The sequence below is a fragment of the Cimex lectularius genome, unplaced genomic scaffold, assembly GCF_000648675.2.
Source record: "Cimex lectularius strain Harlan isolate CLEC.00 unplaced genomic scaffold, Clec_2.1 scaffold84, whole genome shotgun sequence".
In the NCBI taxonomy this organism is placed as follows: domain Eukaryota; kingdom Metazoa; phylum Arthropoda; class Insecta; order Hemiptera; family Cimicidae; genus Cimex; species Cimex lectularius.
In genome coordinates, this window is record NW_019392631.1 from 1,282,705 (window position 1) to 1,306,579 (window position 23,875).

Below are 23,875 nucleotides of genomic sequence, written 5' to 3' on the forward strand. Positions count from 1 at the left end.
TTAACAACAGAAACAAATTATTCTAACATATCCTGCCAGTCTTGAATTTTTTTCTTTAATGATTTTTTGTGTTTTAATATTGGTCAGAGTACATATGGATATGATTAAGAATGATTATTTGGGGGAAGGGATTGGCCAGAAAAAACAGAGTTTACAATGAGAAAAACCTACGACCTCCGAAAATATATGATGTGCATGGAAAACGATTTGTGTCTGCCCTTCTTTCCCCTCGTCACCGTGCATTTGAACATCTGGATGTCAAAAACAGTAATTGAAAGGATTCTTTTAGAATTCAAAAGAAAACGACAAAACAAACACATGACTATTTTTATTTTCACTAGATAAAATAATTTCAAAATAATTTAACAAATTTTATACTAAAATGCTTACATATCTAATGGAAGACATTTTTGTAAAACAAGGAATGTTATACCCAAATAAATACCCATCTGTTATTATAAATACATAATAATATTATTTACAATATTAAATATTATTAATAGTATTTTAAGGAATGAATAGTTTAGACAGTCTTTGACGCACTGAAGCTAATTATTTCTAAACCATTTTTTATTATTATTATTATATTTAAAGAGTTTTGTATAATAATTTTAATAGTTTATGTCAAACAATTTAGTGACAATTGATTTCCAAATTGATACACAAACAATACTATTCTATTGAGGCAAAATACATTTTAGTCTGAAGACCCTGGTTTATTAAGCTGTTTGTTAAAATATTTTATTGTTTTAAAAAATATTCTCTCAAGATTAGATTGTTTGTTTTTAATTTATGAATCAATAATAAGTCAGTTATGGGAAGAAAGGAGGGATAGAAATATAGTGAAGCACCTCTATAATTGACACAACATTTACATTCAAAAATATAAAAATTTGACCTTAAATAGTTTTTTAAACTTAGACAGTTCTTGCTCGTGATGAATTATAATTTGTTCACCAATGCAAATTTGTGTTTGTTATCTTTATAGAAACTCAAGCACTCTAAATTGTTATTTTAATAAAAGTCAACTGAAGCAGGGTGGCAAAATATACAATTGAAACTTCAGGATCAAGATGTGCCCTTTTGGGCCAATTCCAGGCCAAATAAAAATGGTGGGAAAGGTAATCAAGATCAAAATCAAGAAGAATGAAAGAAACCCTAGAATTTATTTTTGGTTAGTCGACGATAAAGCAACTTTCAAGGAAAAACAGAATGTAGAAAATAAAAAAAAAAAGGCCGGTCAAATGCTTGAATAATTTCTCCGCAAAAAACTTTCAAAGATTAAAATTAAATCTCTTCTATGTTCACATTGTTCATCCCAAAGCACTTCCTTCTGTGGGCAAGTGAAGCACCACAGTTCATTAGTAGGTGTGATTATTTTTATCAATGTCAATGTTTAATATTTCAATGTTTTTTTATGCTTTTTGTTGTTTTAAATGTTTCTTTGTCTCTTATTGTAGTTATTATAATAAAACAGTCTACTGCCCATAAATAAATAAATAAATAAATAAATAATGTAAATCTCACCAATCCAAATAACTTGCCCTTTAAATATAACAATATTTGTAAAAACAATTTAGAAAATTCAACTTTTAAAATTATACATTTAGGCACTCTATTATAAATATATTTTTTTGCCATATATCACAACACCAAAGTTTGTTTGATTAGGTATGTGACAAGTTGCAAAACAATATTATCTACCCCCATCTACTCGGTTTCGGCTAATAATTTTTTGGTGTGTATGTCTCATTACAATTCCACCGCTTGAACTGTAACTTTAGGGTCTTCTATGTCGTTTTTGCTTTGAATTATCTTCAATTCTAATTGTGCATGTGTAAGTGGTTGGCCGTTTGAAGATTCTAAAGATTAAACAGTTAAGATATACAAAGAATTAAGGTAATTTAGCCAAGATTTACCTTTAGCAATGTTCAATGTTCTTTTCAATAGACTTTGTAGTGTTGAAATCGTGTACTCCAAGGATTTAGTCAAATTGTTTTTCGTCTTGTAGTTCCAGGCTAAAAACAGTGCTGCAAATAGATCACCGGTGCCAGTAAAATTACCTGGTAACTTTGGAAACTTTAACAAGACTCTCTTCTCCTTTCCGCCTAAAAGAATTACATTAATTTTGTTTTTATAAATGTAGATTGAACAGTATATATGAAATTAACCTGCATTGCTACTCGCTAAAGCGATCAATTCATTTTCTGTTCCGAGATTTGAGGAAGAAACGATTACGGTACTGCAATTGCTCTTATTGTGAAATGTGTTGATAGCCGTCCAAGCATCATCGATTGAATTTATTTTATGCCCAGTAAGCAATCTAATAATTTAAAATTAGACAAAACATTTAAAAAACAAAATATAAAACTTACTCCAATTCAAATTGATTTGGAGTGATCACATCTGCCAAGGGTATTAATAAATCCTGATATATAGGTAGCAAAGATTCAGGTACATACAGCTTACCGTTGTCTCCCATAACTGGGTCGCAAACTGAAAATTTTTGACGATTATTAATTTATTATTGTGATAATGTTCAAAATTTAAAAGCCGATTGTTTTAGAATTATATGAAGTTTAGTTTTCTTTTACATCCTTAGAAAAAAAAAGGATTCCACTCACATAAAAAATATTAACTTTTAAAATAGTATATTCGAAACTTTAGAGTATGAATACAACTATGTTTCACATGTGCTCAAACATTCTGAAGGGTCCTGTTCTTTCACATCCATGACCTTCCCATCATCATAGAGGCAAAGTATGAAATATGATAACACTAGTCTCAATACTCAACATATGATGTACAGATACAAAAAGGCAGCATTTACTTTAAAAAAGTACTCGAATACTGAAAGTAGATGGATGTATAGTTGTATAGCCTGGAACCCTAGGAACATAGAGATCAATATTGGAAATACTGATGTAAAGAAGCCTAACATGGAACTTCCATATCAACTTCGAACTACAACCACATACTTACCTGTCTGTTTTGAATCAACTACTAAAAACTAAACAGAAAGCTGAAATTTAACTAACACACATACTTGTACAACTCTCCTATGACCAGTGTTGCTTTATGGCAGATAGGTTTTTATTCTTTATACCTTTCACGGCTGGGCTCCACGTTGCTCAATGCGCCCCACCTAACTGAAGGGTGCAATGCCTTGGCCCCAAATGGAGAGCGCGCAAGAATTTCACCGAATTTGAGATTTGTGCTTGAGCACAACAGCAAATGTATTGATCTCCGGTTCTTTTTTGTTTTAGGAAACTGTGTTTGAAGCATATAGTAATGATAGTTATGTATACCTAGTTTGTGTTGAGAGTGAATGTGTGATGTGAGAGGGTCGATGGTGGAATATCGAGTACCTATTGACCCTCAATTAGGTTAGTTGTATAATAAGTTTAAATTATGTATTGAGAGTGAATGTATTATTAGTGTGAGTGTGTGATGTGAGTGGGTCAATGAGCTATCGTGACCTCGATCCACTCGGACACCAAATTCCCATCTCAACCGCACCTTTTGAATTTTCCCTCCTTTTTGCCATTTTTCAAATGTCATGTAATCGGATTGGATTCTCGACGACAAATGAAATTTTTTTTTATCTCAACTAAAAACCTTAATTAATTGTAATATATTAATTGGTCAAGCAGACCACGAAATTAGTGAGTTTAATGATTTAAAATGAAGTATACTTCTCTAAAGCTCTCCGTGGCAATTTCATTCGTCGTCGAGAATCCAATCCGATTACACGGCATTTGAAAAATGGCAAAAAGGAGGGAAAATTTAAAAGGTGCGGTTGAGATGGGAAGTTGGTGTCCGAGTGGATCGAGGTCACGATAGCTCAAGTGGTAGAGCAGCGGCATATCAAGCCGAAGATCGTGGGTTCGAATCCCGCTCGTGCCATTGACTTTTTTTTCTCAACTAAAAACCTTAATTAATTGTAGTATTTATTAGTGTGAGTGTGGATGTGAGAGGGTCAATGGTGGAATATTGACTATCCCATCGACCCTCAATTAGGTTAGTTGTATTATATGTGAGAAGGGTGATGAAGGAATATCGAGTACTCCATTACCCTAATGGAATGAATGGTAAATAGAAGTAAAATGTATAAAGTAAATGTACGTGGGTACATAAATAGGTGTGATGTATTTAAGATTTAAGAATGATCGTGAGTGCGAATGAGCTTGGAACTGTATGCGTTGGGTACTGAATTGACCTAACTGTTGACAGCAACCGTCCCCCCCACACTACCTCGGTGGCTGGATGGGTAAAACTGAGGATTGCTCCCGGACTGCCATCCCCCGTGATGGGTGATTCTCTGTCAGCCAACAGTTTACTGTAAATTACAAAAGCTGGAATTGCCAGGGGACTACGAGAAGCAAATAGGCTCGGCATTCATGTGTGGATTTGAGCCTATATAAATAAAAAAAAATCCTTTCATGGTGATTTGGCTCTTGAGTATATCTGACAAAATGCATCTGTTCTTTGTGAAACATCCTGGTAATTCTGATCCCCTTGCAATTAATAGTTTTGACTTTTCTGAAGTTGGTTAAGTACATGAGTCGCAAGAAGAGGTTTTGCAAACTAATATAACTTTGTCTTCTATCGTATGATCTACTTTCTCTGAATCACCCACTGTACCTTGAGGTTTCTACCCTTGTGAACCAAATTACCAGCATTTTTTTTTTTATGAGGGTCACAACATTAGAGGTTATATCAACCCTCAGGCGCCAGTATTTTTTGAAAAAAAAAAAAAAAAAAATTTGTAAGTATGTCGGGTTTGAATAAAATTACCTACATTTCTGACAGAAAATCAATAACCAATGAACTAGACAGCACATTCAACGTTGTAGCAGCACTTTTTATGTTTTAACATGACTATGGCATACCACGGAGGTTCAACAGGCTTCCAAAAAAGTAACAACAGTTAATTAAGTTTTGAAGCATTTCCAAAAAGTAACTAAAAATCATTCTCTCCAGCTACAATACGTATTCTATTACATTTCAATTACTCAAACAATAATAAAAAATATAGCATTTTGTACCATTGTAAAATTATTGACATACCATAAACAAGATTGGGATTGATTTGGCGCAATTCCTTGACCAAATCCACAATTTTATTGAGGAATGACGGTGAACCGACATAACCGGTCAGTAAATGGGTGTAGTTTAATAAATTGTTATGCTTTAATGACTCAATTAAATCATCTGAAAATATAATAAATACAACAATTATTATGCTAGAATAAGAACTTATTTATTAATAACTTATTAAGTACGCTATTCTAAGAATTGTACTATATAATTTAATTATTGTTTTAACTCAAAATTCAATTTAATAAAATATATGTCCATGTTGTATTTGTATTTTGAAAGATAAATTTTTAACGAGTAGATTAAATTGATGTGACATGGAATTTCTCTTAATTAATTCTTAATTTAGAAGAAGATAAAACAGTTTTAAGTTGATATATGGAGATAACAATGGAAGATCTCTTTTTATAATCTTATTTGATGTAAATCGGGTTTACTTACTTGTCGTTGTGTAAGGGAGAAATAAAAAATAATGGGACACTACTTGAAAACTGTGGACTAATATCTTGAATGATAAACTTACAGTAAAACTTACTAAGATCATTTTCATTCAATATCTGCCCCTTAAACGATTTGTACCCTGTGTGATTGCTCAACTGGACCGAATTAATAGGGTCGACCTCAAATCCTAGAACCTAAGTAATCGCTTAATGTTTTAAAGTGTAAAAATATTTTATCTAAGTATAAAAAAAAAATTAATATCTAAACCATACCTGAAGAGGGAATGTTGCACTTTTATTTCCGACATAACCATGAACAACATGACTTTGGATGGAAAGCACTCTTGGAGATTCCATGTCTGCCACGGTCTGAAAAACAATGGAGTGGGCTTCTATGTCAGTACTCAGTGTGACATAACTTATCTTATGTAACTGTTAGCACATAAATAAAAGCTCATTGATAAAACATAGTAATTAAAAAAAAAAAAAATATTTCCCTACATAATGGACTTACTGCCTATTGTTTTCAGTAATTATTGATACAGTTAATAGCAACGACAAAGAAATGACATTATTGAAATTTAAGTTTGTTGTTACTCGTCAATATAATTTTTCAATTCAGTTCCTTCAATACATCCAAATCATCAAACTATTTGGACTAAATTTCAAAAATGAATTAAATCATTTTATTCAATTCCTTCGCCTTTATTTTTGATTCAAAGAATGTACAATTCTAAGCAAATCTACAGAACAATACAAGGCAGAACAGAGTGATCGTACTACTGGAAAATGTTTAACAACTCAAATTCTGTTAAAAAAAACTATCAATTTTGTCTTGAGTTAGATCATGATCAGCAGGGTCATGAGTTGTTTGCCAAATTGAGAATTTTACCCATTTCTCTCAGATTAACGTTGCAACGGAGACCCTGGTTGAAATGGAAATACACTGATGGACATTTTAACTCACCACTCAATTTATTTAGTAAATTAAAATTAAATCCATTTTTTAAGAGCTATCATAATCAAAATAAACAGTAAATCCTGGTTTATTTACTTCCTTTAATAAACATTTTTGTACTGATTAATCCCACTTACACAAAAAGTAAGATTGTGCACTTCCGCTATGCCTACAAAATTTCTTTCAGTTAATTGTTTTTCCTTAGTTAATTTCATTTGTTATTATTCTTATTCTTAAATCTTTTTCAATCACTCCATTCAGGCATTTGAGCGAATATGACAGTGGTCATTATTAGAGGAAGTGTACAGCCATTGTAATGTTGCCAAGAGACTGAGTGTAAATCACTCAAAATAGGAAGAGTCCTTCGGCGCTCAGAGAAACAGGGCTCCATATTACAAGGCCAAGGCAGGGAGGGGCTACAGACAAGAGATGATTCATACTTCATCAGGCTTACGAAACTGCAGAATTACGGGAAATGAGCTAAGAAATCTGATAAGACAAAACCAAAATGGTTCAATTTACTCCAGGACTACAAGAAGAAGGCTCAATGTTAGTAACCTCAGGGCTCATGGGCCACATCTTACCACAGCTCCGAAAATGGCCAGGCTTTAATTCACACAGGAACGCATGAATTGGAAATTGGAAGATTGGGAATGAATTATCTTTAGAGATGAGGTGAGAGCTGGCCTCAAATCTTCATATGGCGACGCTCAGGATAAAGCTATGCTGTATAGTTACTCAGGTGGCATTCCACAGTGGGTCAGTGATTTTCTGGGATGACGTTTCCTTGGATGCCCGAACTAAATTGGTTGTTGTGTGAGGAAGATCACATAGGTGTTAATAAGACATAATCAAGAACATGTGGCCATTTGCCCCCACATCGGTGAGAGATTCTTGCTAATGCCAGGCCCATAGAGCATATATTGTGGATTAACCTGAATTGGAATTGAGTGCTTGGTGTTGCCAGCTCGAAGACCAGATTTGAACCCAATTGAACATATTTGGGACCAACTTAAGTGACGAGTATGATGGAGAAACCCAGGTCTTAACACCCTAAACGTTGGAAACGTCTCTTCTTACTGAATGAGAAAGAATTCCTTAGTATTTCACCAGAACTCTTTTCCAAGGAATGTGAAGGCGTTTAATGGACAGTGTGCACCAGAGGTGTAAATATTCAGTATTAAATTTTTCATTTTTATTTGTTTTTGAATTTTCTGTTCTTTACTCAATAATTGTGTTTTTAGAATTAGATAATACACATTGTCTTTTAAAATGTCTTATTTTTACTTTTACAACCAAACCTATTTTTGGTATGCTAAATATGGATAATCCTAAATACGTTAAAATTTAAGGTGGATTTATTTTTTCCATTAGTGTAGTTAAGATGGAGTGAGTCAATAGGATGAAAAACGATAGTTTACTCACAAACTGTTTTTCACAGTTATCCAGATTTCGAACCTTTAAATAAATGCAAGACTGGATAAAAATGTACAAGTAAGTTTTTCCAATAAAAACTGGAAGTGAGAGGTGATTAGATTGAAGGCCACGATTACAATAAGCAGACCACCACTTAAAACTTATATTTTAAAATTGGATTTTCCACCAGTTTTGAATTGTTATTTCAGCATACATTTGGAGAATTTCCCTAATTTTAAGAGGATCTCTGTTGCAGACAATTGCCTGACCCAATACCATGATGTTCAGAGATGATTAATCACATGAAAAATATTAGGCAAATTTTAGGCAATGCAGATAAAATGAATTATATAATAAACCTCTAGTGCATGTTTGTGTAGATTTTGATTCAAAATTAAAATATCAGTAAATACATTGATTTTAAACCAATGCAGAACAAAAATAAAACTATTAAGAACTACAAAATTTTCAGAAACAATATTTTCTTACGCAAGGGGATTAAATTATATAAAATTGTATTTTTTCTTCACAGACATGTCCTTCATTGATAAAATCAGGATATACATTTTTACATTACATATTTTGTAAAAACAAGTATTTACATTAAAAAGAGATCATATATTATTTTCATAATCAATTATTGATCATTGAATAGAAAATATCAAATAATTCTCAAAAATAGTGATTGTTTAGTTACATATTAAATGTAATAAGAATTTAAGTTGAATTTCTGAATTAGCCAATTTCTTTTACAGTTCTATATTAAAATTTAATATTCAAAAAGTTACAAGCAACATCAAGAGTAAGTCCGACTCACTTGATTTTGAGTAACCGTCATATAACTTCTTACTTTCTTAGTTCTCACCGCTGTCCTGTTTGTTGAAGAGATAAAACGGCGCAGCGAAGCGCGGCGCATCCTCTTTTTTGTTCAAATTTTAATTTTCACTCAAATAAACTACCATATCTGCAAAAAGATAAAATCAAAGTAAAAACATAAACGCTCACAAGTTTGCGCATTTTCACTGAGAAATTATCCTAAATTAAACTTATTTTTACATTATTTTAAAATAAGGTTTACTCTAAATGCTTTTTGCCTCAAAATAAGTTTTGTATTGCTAAAGTTTCTTTTTTCTTTTAAGCCCTTTATAACATTTAAATATAAACAGCTGTTCAACTTACAAAATCCATATTATATTAATTTTCCATAGTCAAGTCTGGTTTTGTCATTAATTAAACAATCTTCATTAGGTTTTTATCGCAGTTGTGGTTTACCAAACAAAAATACATGTACTGATCAATTGTTGATCCAATATTATCAATGCAAAAAAAAATCTAGAAATGATGCACTATTTTATGTACTTGATACGTTTGGCACCATTTTCATGATTTGTCTATAACACCACATTATCAACTAACTTATTGCACAATGCAAAGCAGATCATTATCAAAACCATGGTCTGAGGAAGATCATATAAATTTTATTGGGTGGTCCGCTTATTTTTTAATTTATTTAAACAATATAAAATATATTTTGCAATAAAAAATACAGATTTTCCCATATGAAAAAACTAAAACTTAAATTAAACGATAATTTGTTGAAGTCATGAGGAGCGATCAAGAATGTAGTATTTTAGAAAAACACCTTTTTCGTTTTTCTCAATCTGTATTCAGGTCTTCTTCAGGACCTTGAATGGTAGAATATGTCAGTTACAATTTAAGAAAAAACAATGTAGCATCAATAACTTTTTATGTCTATTATTATGATAAAAGAGTATCCCTCTGATCTGAGGGGAATTCTTGATAAACAGTAACAATTGAAGAACAATTGAATTAGTTGAGTAAATCAGAAACTTTCAATGTTTTCATGTGTCTATTAACAGTTACTTTTGGTCATAAGGAAATGTACAAATTTCACCACTTTTCACCCTATTTTTTTAAATTTTGGTGGTTTTTAATAACTTATTTTATTCTCTAATTGGAACAGTACAGGGTTTACATAAATTCATTTTGATGATTATTCTGTATAAAAAATACAATAAAAATAAAATAAAATAAATCTAGGTTCAAGTATAATAGAATACATAAATTGTTAAAAAAGAAGGGCCTATTTTATGTTGTTGAAGGACAGGAAGCATAAACTGGTTTATATTTAAAACTGTTAATCATTTATACTGATGATAGGGGAATTAGTCATTTTTTTGTTTGTTGTGATTCTTGGATTTGTTCTTATTGCACTGTTAAACCTATTAAATTTTTTGTCGTACATTTTTAATTTTCTGGATTTTGTATGTAATAATATAATAATAATATAATAATATAATAATACTTTACTCTATGTCATGATTGTGCTCATTATAGAGGGCATCTGTATTTTGGTAATTTAAAACCATGTAAAATTATTAAAATATTGATCCATCAGAGATAACAAGGCGATTTGGGAGTGATTGTTTAATATTTCTCGTAACTTGGGAGGCGGCATATGTTTTTATTATTATTTGAGGTTTTTCATTATGTTATTTTTATTATGATACGTAATACGATATTTGATATTTTCTGGAAATGCAGATTTGAGCTTGTATAAATCAGAATCAAAATCATAATTCTTTAGCTTTAATTACTTTTATTATTATCAAGATTTCCTTGCTGATCGAAAATAATAAATCTGCCTGGCTGCTTCAGAACTTTCAATGGTTTCAATTCAATATGTCTATTAATAGTTGCTTTTGATCATAAAAGGAAATTTTCAAATTTCTCCACTTTTACACTCATTTTTTAAGTGAGTGTGGTTTTTAATAACTTCTTTTGTTCTCTGTATGGAACAATACATGGTTTATATAAATATATTTTGATGATTATTCTATATTAAAAAATAAACTAAAAATTAATTTATGATCAAACTTCATAAAATATATAAATTGTAAATAAAAAGTAGCATCTATTTTATGTTGTTGAAGGACAGGAAGCATAAACTGGTTTATGCTATTTTATTCTGTTAATGAATGATTTATAATGATGATAAGGAAAATAGATATTTTTTAGCTTGTTGCAATTCTTGGATTTTATTTTATTACAGTGTTGAACCTATTAGATTTTATTTTTGTACAAAATTATTTTCCTGGGTTTTGTATGTTATAATAAAAACTTTGCTTATTATTTCATGCTTGCTTTCATCTTCTTGGAAAAAAAAATCTCTTTATTGTGCCAATAAAAAAATAATTAGGTTCTTATTTGAACCCTCTCATCATTATGATTACTACGAAGGGCGGTAACTTAACACCATACCAAATTATTAATTATTATCCTTCAGAGAGAGGAAGGTGATTTGGGAGTAATTATTTAATATTTTTTGTAACTTGGGAGGCGGCGTATATTTTTATTTTCTGTATTATTTGAGATTTTGCATTATGTTATTTTTATTATGGTACGTAATATGATATTTGATATTTTCTGGAAATGCAGATTTGAGCTTGTATAAATCGGAATCGAAATCATAATTCTTTAGCTTTAATTACTTTTATTATTATCAAGATTTCCTTGCTGATCGAAAATAATAAATCTGCCTGGCTGCTTCAGAACTTTCAATGATTTCAATTCAATATATCTATTAATAGTTGCTTTTGATCATAAAAGGAAATGTTCAAATTTCTCCACTTTTTCTCCTATTTTTTAAACTGTTGGTGGTTTTTAATAACTTATTTTGTTCTCTAATTGGAACAATAATGGTTTACATAAATACATTTTGATGATTAATCTATATTAAAAAATAAACTAAAAATTAATTTATGCTCAAACTTAATAAAATATATAAATTGTAAACAAAAAGTAGCACGTATTTTATGCTGTTGAAGGACAGGAAGCATAAACTGGTTTATGCTATTTTATTCTGTTAATGAGTGGTTTATAAGGATGGTAAGGAAAATATTCATTTTTTAGCTTGTTGCAATTCTTGGATTTGTTTTTATTGCAGTGTTAAACCTATTAGATTTTATTTTTATACATTGTTAATTTCTTGTGTTTTGTATGTAATAATAAAATACTTTGCTTACTATTTCATTCTTGCTTTCATCTTTTTTCAAAAAATATCTTTTTATTGTGCCAATAAAAAAATAATTAGGCTAATTCTTATTTGACTACTTGTTGCCATCATTATGCTCATTACAAAGGACACTCGTATTTTGGCAATTTGACACCATAACAAATTATTGAAATATTGATCGATCAGAGAGAACAAGATAATTTGGGAGTGGTTGTTTAATATTTTACATAATTTGTGAAGCGGCATGTTTTTATGTATGTTTTTATTTTCTGTATTATTTGAGGTTTTTCATTTTGTTATTTTAGATATGTAATACAATATTCGATATTTTCTGGAGATAGGGCATGCTGAATGAGCCAGCAGACAATTAATCAATATCGTCAAATCCCCACCCCGTAGTAGAAGTTCGATTAAATTTTTTTCCTCCATCAAACGCTATAAAGGAGTGCATTTTTAGTTTTAATTTATAAATGGATTTTCATCTTTTTTTAAATTGTCATCAATTTGATACGGATCTGGGCAAGTTTGTTAATAGCTTTTTCCTTGTATCCCCTGGCAACGCATGCGCCACATTCCAGGGGGCTGAATTAAAGATTTCGCAGCGAATCCCGGCCATTCCACCAACGGCCGGGACACGTGTAGGCCACGTGTGGCCCATCCGTATCAGCTGGTTTCCCCACCAACGGATGGCAAGGTCGAGCCTCGTCCAACTGCGGTACAATTGGGGCAGACGCTCTCGCTAAGCAGTAGAGCACTGAGCCTCATGCATACCACATGAGCAACACCAGGAAGGACAGTCAGACTCCCGTCACTCCTCTCCAAAACGGTAAATCATGCACGTCTTAATATCACGCCTTGCATAATGTATTCTCGTGTTAGTACATAATTGCATCCAAAGGAAAAAAAATTCTTACATATCTATCCTTTGCTTAGTCCAAAACCCCGACTTTACACATTTTGAGCCCCAAACTTTCCAACGTCAAAATATGCAAAGTTGTACACTGCATCAAATTGTCATGGCTCAACGATCTTAAACGATCAGTGTTCTATTTTGTTTCTTTTATTTGCAAATGATACGATCTTTAATCATAGTAGGTCATTATTGCCAACAATTGGCCGATTTGATCATATAATATATATGAAAAGACAAACATTATTAAGATTGTAATATACTAGCAAATCCTTTCATTTTAACATCATATCTTGAAAGGGAAAACAAGGAAAACTTTTCTGGCTTGGCCACCCTTTGTTCAGTTTGAAAAACCAACCTCATATTTTTGAGCCCAAAATTACCATTTTATTTAAGTCCGAATAACAAATTTCAAATTTTTATAATGATATATATTTTATACTAATAATCTTGTAATCAAAATCTGCATAATGGAAAAACAAATGCTTATCATAGGATTTACGCTTTAAAAAAATTATAAAATAATTTAGAAAATTTCATTTGTACATTCTTCATTCGACTGACATATAACTTTAACCCAATTTATCTCCACCATCGACAAAAAATTGAATGTCTTGAGCTTACACATTTCATTATATTAATTAAAAAAAAAAATTATACTATTCTACATTTGCATTTAATACCTCTACTCTTAACCCAGTTTTAAAAATTTCCAATTGATGTATGACATCTCAAGGACATGGCTATATAATCAACATAGTCTACATAAGCATATGATTTAAAAACAAATTTACAAGACTGAATATATAGAATTTACTCTATGGATTTTTATTGTAAAGTAATTAACAATTCAGCTTTAATTTTTTAGGAATAATTTTTAGCCAGATGTTCTACATTGGCATATGATTTTAAATGTGTATTGTCTTATAGTAATATTTTAAATAAATAAAAATATAAATATTTGTTGAAAAGCAACTGCAATAACTTCAAATAGTTTGAGCTAACATTTTACTGATAATTATATGTCACAAATAAATTGAATGTTTTGATTATTTTTTTGTAAAGCATGTACAACGGTTTAAGGTATAGGTCCCGAGTTCGAATCCAATCCCTGCATTCGAACTCGACATACTTACAAATGGGCTTTTTTTCAAAAACACCGGAACCCCGATGGTTGATATAACCTCTGCTGTTGCGAACCCTCGTAAAAAATAAATAAATAAACTTACACGCGTGCACAGAGTAGAGCCTGTCACTTCACGCAGTCTACCGGCAATTCTAGCTTTTGTAATTTACAGTAAATTACCCGCAGACTCCGAGAATCACCCACCTTCGGATGTGGGATCAGACCTCGGTCTTATTCGTCCAGCCAAAAGGGGTTGGGCTCCAGGGGCTGTCAACAGTTAGGTAATTTGAGCCCCCAACGCAATCACGTTAAAGCCAAACCCATTCATTCTTAAATACATTCTTTCTTACTTACATATCACTTAGTTAGGGCGGTGGAGTATTCGATATAAAATCTTCACCCCCCTTACACAATCACACCATTAAATACATTCACCCTCGACAACTGGTCGGTGTCAAAACTAAATAAAATAGGCCAGTCCCAAGCAACCGGCACGGGGAACTGTGTCAGGTAAAATACACTGTACGCGTTGGCCAAAGGAATTTAACCAAACCTCGCTTACCTGGAGGGCTTCCTCCGGGCCTGGTGCGATTTGGGCTGAGCTGCGATCTTGACGCGGCATTTGCTTTCTCGTGAATCTTTGCAGGGGATCCGCGAAAGTAGGGGGATGCGAAAGGCAAGATAGAGATTAGGAATCAAAGAAAACTAGGGGCTAAGCGCTATGGGATAGAAACAATTTGAACGATTTTCGTGGTTGGAAGATATTCGTCAGAGGCAAGACTAGAACAGAAAAGAAAAAATTACAGAGGCTCGCGAAACTAAACAACACAAGCAGGACCACAATTTGAATTAAGAGTACAAAACGAAATACTAAAAGCTCGCGTGTATACGGCGCGAACAATTACTATATTCAATAAAACAACCCTGTTGATACCTACAAGAATCGGACCACATACTACTGTGCTCAATTCTCGTATCGGGTGGCATTTCTATATAGAGCCAAGAAATTGCACCCTTCAATTAGTAGGACACATCGAGCAACCTTTCTCTACATGCCGGACATATAAGCGGTCTTTGGTCCAAAAGTGTGTGTCAACCTCGTTTGGCCTATTCTTAATCGGATGACTCTTTTTCTATCAACATGTCCTCCGAGGGCCTCCTGACGACAGTGCTTACGATACGCGAGGGCTTCTCTGCAAATCCGGCCCACCGATGCTGCCATTTTTTTAAAATCATGTTTTTACTGCATATTTAGTGTCAGGGGCCGGATCGCGGTGGTTAGGACGTCCCGACCTTAGCCGCCTCGTCCGCCTTTTCGTTATATTCCAGACCTATGTGTCCGGGTACCCAGACAACAACCACCATTTTTCTGAGACGCTCCATCTCTCAGTATTCGATTAGGGGTCGACGGAGGACCTCTCTCTGACAGCAGTAACCACGCTGAGCGAGCCGGTGCAGACTAGGTAAACCATCGTCTCCAATAACCTCAACTGTGTGCCAAATCGTGTATAATTTTGTATATAATTATCGCTACAGTGCGATTCTCGCGACCGTGAAGTGGACACACCGTCGCAATACACGGCGACACACCTTCATCAGCCTTAAACCCGTCTGTAAAGGCGAGGCGAAAACCGTCGTACCTTCCATGAAACTCGGTAAAAGTACGGTGGAGTTAAGGACATGGCTAACGCGGTGAGATCGAGTACGGCCGGAAGAACCCAGGGAGGAGTCGGCCGGTTGCCCAGCTCCAGTACGGTTCTTCGAGTCATCCCTGCCCTCCCTATCCCAGGGTCGCGTCCGGGTATGAGGTTGCGCGTACATTCTGCTTACTGTCATCTAAGAATCGCACCCGAAAGGTGATGTCTCGGTTTGACCAAAACCGGCCAAAAAGCCTGTTCTAAACGTGCCCGAAACTGCTCGAAGGCCCGATAGTAGAGCTCATCGGGCTTCTGCAGGTCCATTTTCGGAATGAAAAAGAGGCCTGCAAGCAAAAAACAAGAACAGAGAGTCAAATATTTTCAGGAGGGCCTCTATGTGTGCCTGCCATCATAACTTTTGAACAAACAAGGCCGAGGAACCTCGCTGACTCTACGTATCTTACAGTTTTGATAAGTAAAAATGGTATTTTATAGTACTAACTTCAAATTGTTTGAGTTTAAAAAAAATCATTCATTTGTGTTAGGATCTGTTAAATGGTCATCGGATGAAGAAAACGCCAAATACGCTTCATCATATATTTTAACATCTTCAAGGTAGTAATGGACTAGATTAAAATTTAAAAAAAGTTGAAGTTAACAAGCATTCTTTATAGGCCCCAGAATGAAAAATACATATTTTAAATAGAAAGTGTGTGGACAAAGGGATTTTTATGGATTAGCCAAGACTTGCAGTCTCTTCTAGTCTTCTACTACGTTTTCGGTATTTTCCTCATCCGATGACCATTTACCTGATCCCCACTTAAATAATTTCACTGGTCGATCTTCACACAGATTTAAAAGCATAATGTGATTTTACCCTTAACGGAGTAGGTCAGTATTGACAAATAAATAGGCTGATTTTATCATGGTATTTGTAACGTAAATAGAAAAAATATTAAAAAAAAAAAAATCGCCAGATTGTTTGATTTAATAACTTCTACTTTATGTCATTGACTTACTCCTTTAACCCTTAATATTGACAAAGATTTTGTAATATTAAAAAAATTACTTTATTTTATAAAAAGTCAAAAATATTCCAACTTTAAATTTTTTCACGCAGGCACAATTTTCTCTAGGATTTTACATAATTCATCAACCAACTACAATCAAGTCGTTCCGGTTCATTTATTTTCGTTCTAGTAGGACAATATTGGCAAAAAAATTAATTTGGACTAATTTAATTTCATAATATGACAGTATAATTAATATAAAACAGTAAAACAAATTAAATTTAAGATATTTTAAAATTAGTTATTAAAAATTATCAAATGTATTTCCTCTTGTAACAAACATTTGAGCTAAAACTGACGAAGAAATTAATATACCATTCGTTTTTTTTAAATATTGACCATTTGATTTAGGTAAGATACAGTTCAGTCATGTTTTGCATCCTTAACTAAGCTGGTTAATATTGACAAATAAATTGACTACGTAGTCGATCATTTGGCATTTATTAAACAGTTAAAGAGAATTATTTTATTAAAAATAAACCCAACTTAAATTGTTTGAATTGAATTTTTCCATTTAGCATGCCATCGCTTTGCCATATACATTTTCTTAATTTGCATGTCAGTTTATACTTATTCAACCCAATTGATCAATATTGACATACAACTGATTCCATACTTGCTTATTCTTTGAATTTCTCTATACAATTTTTTGTGTTCATATTACTTTCCTCCAACTAGAAATAGTGAAAAGCAGCAATTTGACAGACCCGACTGTAAAACATTGTAAATCCTCGAGGCAATTACAGAAACTTCAATGCCTTGGGATATTTTAAATGAGGAAAACGTGAATCATGCTTTACATCTTGTATGCCAACGAAATTTTCCTCGACGAGAAATTTTGCCGTCACTGAGAAGCGAATTACGTCAAACATTTTTTTAAAAATACTCTTTGCTTACTATCTAATTATCTGAGGAAAATCATTATTTTTCTTAGTGTAAGTTTGCTTTCGAGAACGAATACCGTTAGGTTAAAGCTTGCCAACTCCTTGGTTTTTAATTTTAAACCAGTGGCATTAAATTTCTGTATAAATGTACGGCAAAAAAAAACATAAAAAACAACAAATTAATCTTACTGAAGAATAATGTTTATAACTTCTGGTAATATACAGTGGCCTTTGTCACTATTGTACATCAGGAAGGATCTTGAAAACAGCTAATAATTTTTCTTCAACATCATGTCTTGCATAATGAAAACGTTTCTGTTGCGAATGCAAGGAAATATCAATACAGAACTTTTAATTGAAATTTCAGTTAGATGCTTTAATTTAAAAGCGCAAAACTTTATACTTTTTACAATTAATTAAGGTTTTTAGTTGGGATAAAAAAGTCAATGGCACGAGCGGGATTCGAACCCACGATCTTCGGCTAGATCCCAACTTCCAATCTCAAATCCACCTTTTGAATTTTACCTCCTTTTTGCCATTTTTCAAATGTCGTGTAATCGGATTGGATTCTCGGCGACAAATGAAATGGCCACGGAAAGCTTTAGTGAAGTATACTTCATTTTAATTCATTAAATTCACTTATTTCGTGGTCCGCTTGACCAATTAATATATTACAATTAATTAAGGTTTTTAGTTGAGATAAAAAAGTCAATGGCACGAGCGGCATTCGAACCCACGATCTTCGGCTAGATACGCCGCTGCTCTACCACTTGAGCTATCGTGACTCAATCCACTCGGACACCTTTTATCTCAACTAAAAACCTTAATTAATTGTAATATTTTAATTGGTCAAGAGGACCACGAAATTAGTGAATTTATACTTTTTGTCAAATTAAATTTGATTATTGTACAATTATATGAACAAATAGTAATTTGTGTCGTGAGATTTCTATGTAGAGATCTACAGTGTAATTAACCTGCAGTTTGGTCGTTTCCTTTCATCCCGTTTTCTCTTCGCGTTCAGCCAAAATCAGCGAGGTTGGGCGGACCTGGATAGTTGAGAACGACCAGACTGTAATTTTGGTAAATTCCTCGGCTTAATTATTTAAAAAAAAACACGTTCAGACTTGTTCAGATAAAATTGTTTATCTTTTAATTTTTATTTATAGGTCACCGAATCAACAGATTCACACCTTGCTTACCTTCAGCTCATTGGGTCCCCTGCTTTGATCGCATGATATGTTTATTTCGTTGAATAAACAAGTCAAATTTTTAGTAAATGGAAAACCCAACACGCGTTTTGTAAAAAAAAGGAACATTATTTACATTTTAAACTAAAATTTTGTATATATTATGCATTTCTAACATAATGTTTTGCTTACTCCGGGAAAAATATTTCAATTTTGTGGTTTTTCAGTATATTTAACTTTAATTATTTCTATAAGTGTTGGTGGTTACTGTTCTGTTGCCTGAAAAAAGTAGGAAATTTGAATTTTCTTCTTGATTTAATTTAAAAAAGAACAATAACAAAAACAACTTATATTTGCGGAGACTTGTTCAGATTAATTTACTCAAGCTTTTAACGTCGTTAAAAGCTCGAAATAATTTCGTGGCTTTTTTAACGTTTATTTCCAGTGATATTAGAATACTGCTCGATGTCGTCAGAATGGTAATTTTTAGCGTCATGTATCATCATTTATTTCAACAACAGTGTATTATCGATTTGCTTGAAAAAAAACAAACACATAATGCAAGAAATTTTCTCAACGCTTTAAAATCGTTCAATTTGAAAATGTACATTTTCTTTGGTTAAATTGGATGTATGAAATTTTTTTTTTGACTTTTCGTACAAAAAGTTCAGATTTTTTCACTCATTGATTTAATCCAATCCCGTTTTCTTAAACGCTGATAATAAAGTATTATTCACTTTTCTAAAAAAAAAGTATGGAATTATATATTTTAAAGTGTTGTGTTAGTAAAGTCATACTTTGTTGGAATACATCAAACTAGCTCTCGGAAAATGCATTTTTCTTATTATACAATTAATTAAGGTTTTTAGTTGAGATAAAAAAGTCAATGGCACGAGCGGGATTCGAACCCACGTGTGGTTGAGATGGGAAGTTAGTGTCCGAGTGGATCGAAGTCACGATAGCTCAAGTGGTAGAGCCGTGGCTTATCTAATCGAAGGTTGTGGGTTCGAATCTCGCTCGTGACATTGACTTTTTTATCTCAACTAGAAACCTTAATTAAATGAAAGATAAATAAATACTATAAATATATATACAATTAATACGCTTGTTTTTGTCATGTACAGCGTGAGAAGGTAACATGCTTACTCATCCTTAGCCTTATTTATTTATTTATTACGAACAGTAGTGTAAGAATAATTGCCAATTTTTATTACGGAAGAAATCTAATTTATTTACTAAAACCGACTAGAGAATTAAAATAATTACGATTATATATACTTAAAATAACAACATGTATCAATTTGGTCAGTAGGTATGGTATGGTGATAAGGATTCTAGGAAGCGGGTTTTGTACTCCCCAGGCACTGCAGCCTTCTGACTTATTGTACCTTCCTAGTTCCTTAGTTCAGTGCAATAGACTATCCTTCTCCTTAGAAGTATCAGGTCATTGACTGTCGCTGCTACAATTTCATTCCCCAAGTTTTTTTCGTACGTTAGGTTGAATCTCCATTTAGCTGGGGTGGCTGTTTCCTCATCCTCATTGCATAATCTGCAGATGGGATCAACGTCGTATATGTTGTGTAGATGTTTTCTCAGAAGCCAGTGACCGGTCAGTCACTCCTCTGAGTTTAGCCCTGGCCAGTAGGAAAATTCCCTCTATTTTTGAATATTAATATCACAGATAGGTTACAAAATATCACAGAATGTTGCTATACGTTACACTCAGATTGTCTACATCTGCTTGGAGATTACATGCATGTATCTTCNCAACTAAAAACCTTAATTAATTGTAAGATATTAATTGGTCAAGTGGACCACGAAACTAGAGAATTTCTTATTATTTTTATTTAATCAAAAAGCCCAGGTTTTAACGCCGATAATTAATTTATTATCCGATTGTCTGAATAAACAAATATTTTCTCGTCCTAATTTCAACTTTTCCTCTATAATTCAAGCTCGGAATCGGAAACAACGTAATAATTTTTGGCTTCTTATTTCCTTGATTTAATTAAAACTAGATAAATTTGTGACATCGTCATTCAATGGTCTGGATAAACAAAAATGTTTAAAAATTACGCATAAAGTGCAGAAAAACTCAAAAATTTTTTTTTTATAACGAGGGTTCGCAACAGCAGAGGTCATATCATATCCTCAGGGTGCCGGTGTTTTTGAAAAAAAGCCCATTTGTAAGTATGTCGGGGACATTCGAACCCGGGACCTTTACCTTACAGTGATGAGCGCCGTGTCAAAGACTAAACCTTGCGGTCACCGACGCCCTTTCTATAGACATACATTTAGAGTTCAAAATGTATGTAGTATGTGTTTTGTTTTATGTGTTGGTGAGAATGTAAATTAGCGTGAATGAGGGGATTATCCTTCACTTCGACAAATATCTAATACTCTGGAGTGCGAGGGAATTCTCAGGAGTGTGAAAATAATTTATTTGCGCGAATGGAAACTCGCCCGGAGGAATATCGAGTACTCTGGGGGAGGGAATGTGACCAGACTTGTCTTGTTAAGGAGGTGAAAGGATATCGGCATCGTCGGAATATCCGTCATTCTTTATCAATGATCAATTTTGATCAGATATAATAATATTTTACTTTTTTTAAAATATTAACTGCACTGTTTCTACCAAATTTTGATACGGTCCTCAAAATCCTTCTGCCGATATTTCACACTTTCAAACACGGTGGACGATAAAAATCGCCAAATAATTAATCATTTAAAGTCATTTTTCATTCCACTGGAGGATTATTTGGTTCCCCCTCGAGATATATCACGTTTTACTTACTATTAGCCTTAATCTTCGGCACGTCTGATAATTTTTGATTCATTACGTCTTTTAATTCTTCTAGGTCTTATTAGTGAAAAGTAAACAGCAAAATTATTATCATTTGTTAAAACTGTAACAATAAATACTTGTCATAATTTTTACGAATTAAAATCAGTTCAATTAGGATTATAACATACTTCAGATTTTAATTCCACTCATTTAGCTGAGGTATAAGATGAGACTTGGGACGCACCCTTGTGGAATTCTTTACGTTCCTTTCTATACTTTATTCAAGTCTTAATCAACCTCTGCCAAATCACATTAAATTTATCTAAAATAAATTTTATCAATTTCTTTGGAAAATTCAACATTTTCAGAAAATGATTATTCGGAGATCGTGAGATGCGGTCACCACACACTTTCAGAAAAGATGTGTTTTCAATGGGCAACTTCTTTTGCCATTGTGTCAAATGATGTCAACATCATGAGGAATGTCCCACATAATAGAGGCGTGTCGTGCCTTGGCTCCATACAGAGAGCGTGTAGGTATGCCGCCAGATTTAAGAATGGTTCTCGGATAAGGTAGCGAGTGTCAGGGTCCCCTGTTCCGCACTTTAGGGGAATTGGGTATTTTTTTTATTGTATATTGCCGTCAAAATATATACTTAGTGTTTCTGTGTTTTGTGTGAGTGTATTTATTAAAGTGAATGGGGAGAGGACTGATGGTGAAATAGCATCCACATCGCCCCTCGAGCTTTGTGCGTGACTTGGGTCGATGGCGGAATATTTATAAAAGTACCTTATCGACCCCAATTAGATTAGTTTGTTATTGTATGCAGTTGATGAAGGAATATCGAGTACTCCATCTACTAAATATAATGAATGCAATGTATATAGGTGTGAATGTATTTATTTGTGTGAATGCGTATGAATGTGTTTTTGTAATTCGCATACGCTCGGGGCTGAAATTACCAAGTTGTCGGATGTCCCCATTAACTCTACACATTGAGGTTAAGGTCAGAGCATTAATCAGCTGCTACAGATGATTTAGTGAAAGCAGCTGGAATCATAAGTGCAATAACATAGGTCACTCGAAAATCTCACAACTGTTGAGTAAGGTTAACGGCAAATTATTAAGCGTTAGTGATAAAAAGATTAAAACCCCTTCGGGGAAAAAGTACTTTCAGGTAGACACCATTTGTGAATATGATTATATTGTAGTTTGGATGATGACGATCGCAACATAGACTGCTACATAGATGGTTCACATATCAAAAGTAGAGGGAGTGGTGCAGGAATCTACATACCTAAATTAGGAATCAACATCTCCTCCCCTTGGCAATAACACCTCCGTTTTTCAGGCGGAAATCTGGGCCATTAATGTGTGTTGTAGAACACTTATGGAAAATGAAGTTAAGGGGAAGGATATTAGAAGTTTTGTCAACGTCAAGACTGGTGGAAGAAACCGTAGATCTTATCAATAGGATCACTTCCAGGTTTGAGAACAAGGTACCAGCACATAAAGGACACCATGGTAATGAAAAGGCCGATAACCTGGCCAAAGAAGGTTCTAATACTGAGTTTGTCCGACCACAACCGGTATTACCTCACTCTATGAGCACAGCGAAGGAAAGTATTAATAACTGGGGCATGAAACAATTCCATAAGGAGTGGAATTTAACCCCCGGACACAGGCAATCGAAAGAGGTTGTTAAGGAGATCAAACCAGCAGAAACGAAATGGCTATTCTCTATCTCAAGGAAGGGAATTAGGAGGATGATGACGGGACACTGCCCACTGAGAAGACACCTCTCCATAATGGGTATTCTACCAGATCCCTTTTGCCGTTTTTGCGAGACAAAAGAATAAACGGCAAGGCACCACCTCGCAGATTGTGATAGGTATGTTAGGTCCAGATTTGAAATCTTTGAAGGAGCGGACATTACCAAATCACTCCCCGAGATAAAATGGTCCAAAATTTTGGGGTTTGTGAACAAGTCCAAGGGATTTATGCAGGACACTTGAGCCGACCAAGTCCCGGACCTTTTAGGGATGGGGTACGATTCTACCCAGGCATTTAACCCCTCGGGTCTTGGTCGCCCACCCTGCAAGATATATGCCCCTATTTAAAAAAAAGAAAAAAATTCAAAACATTCGAAATAAAAGTAGTACTAACGATTACATTTGTACTAACTTACTACACATTACATTTGTATCACAGATGACAAATAGCAACAGGTGTCTCAAGTTCAGTTCCAGTTGTTGATTTTTTATTTTTTTTAATTTTTTTTTAATTTATTTATTGGCCTTATGATCTTGCATATTTAGCCAT

At 33.4% G+C, this 23,875-nt stretch overlaps 2 protein-coding genes across 7 annotated transcripts in view; one reads left to right on the forward strand and one right to left on the reverse strand.

The window, feature by feature from the left end:
• Positions 1-1,442: 1,442 nt before the first annotated feature.
• On the reverse strand, positions 1,443-8,824 carry LOC106662866 (pyridoxal kinase). 6 transcript variants are annotated; one of them, XM_014387285.2, is made up of 8 exons: positions 8,732-8,824; positions 5,814-5,909; positions 5,636-5,735; positions 5,071-5,214; positions 2,376-2,496; positions 2,172-2,323; positions 1,920-2,108; positions 1,443-1,862 (listed from the first exon to the last, which is right to left on the reverse strand). In XM_014387285.2, exons 1-8 carry the CDS (start codon positions 8,750-8,752, stop codon positions 1,753-1,755), a joined length of 933 nt encoding a protein of 310 aa, XP_014242771.2. In that variant the 5' UTR covers positions 8,753-8,824; the 3' UTR covers positions 1,443-1,752. The 6 variants fall into 6 exon arrangements, with proteins under 6 accessions (XP_014242771.2, XP_014242770.2, XP_014242769.2 ...); XM_014387284.2 differs by having other exon boundaries at positions 5,624-5,735; positions 8,732-8,823; XM_014387283.2 differs by having other exon boundaries at positions 5,814-5,972; positions 8,732-8,767.
• A 3,737-nt stretch (positions 8,825-12,561) lies between these two features.
• LOC106662876 (monocarboxylate transporter 14) overlaps positions 12,562-23,875 on the forward strand; it is a 39,986-nt gene continuing 28,672 nt past the window's right edge. Inside the window, exon 1 of the mRNA XM_014387309.2 lies at positions 12,562-12,776. Within this exon, the coding sequence (XP_014242795.1) occupies positions 12,725-12,776 (52 nt within the window). The 5' untranslated portion in view covers positions 12,562-12,724. The remainder of the gene's footprint in view (positions 12,777-23,875) is intronic.

Bases quoted from the DNA above. Each gene is read 5' to 3' on its own strand.
- LOC106662866 (XM_014387282.2), bottom strand. From the start codon at position 8,752: ATGACGGTTACTCAAAATCAA. The intron at 5,973-8,731 runs GTGAGTCGGACT...ATGTGCTAACAG, and splicing joins TGACGGTTACTCAAAATCAA to TTACATAAGATAAGTTATGT. The intron at 2,324-2,375 runs GTAAGTTTTATA...TTAAATTATTAG, and splicing joins CCAAATCAATTTGAATTGGA to ATTGCTTACTGGGCATAAAA.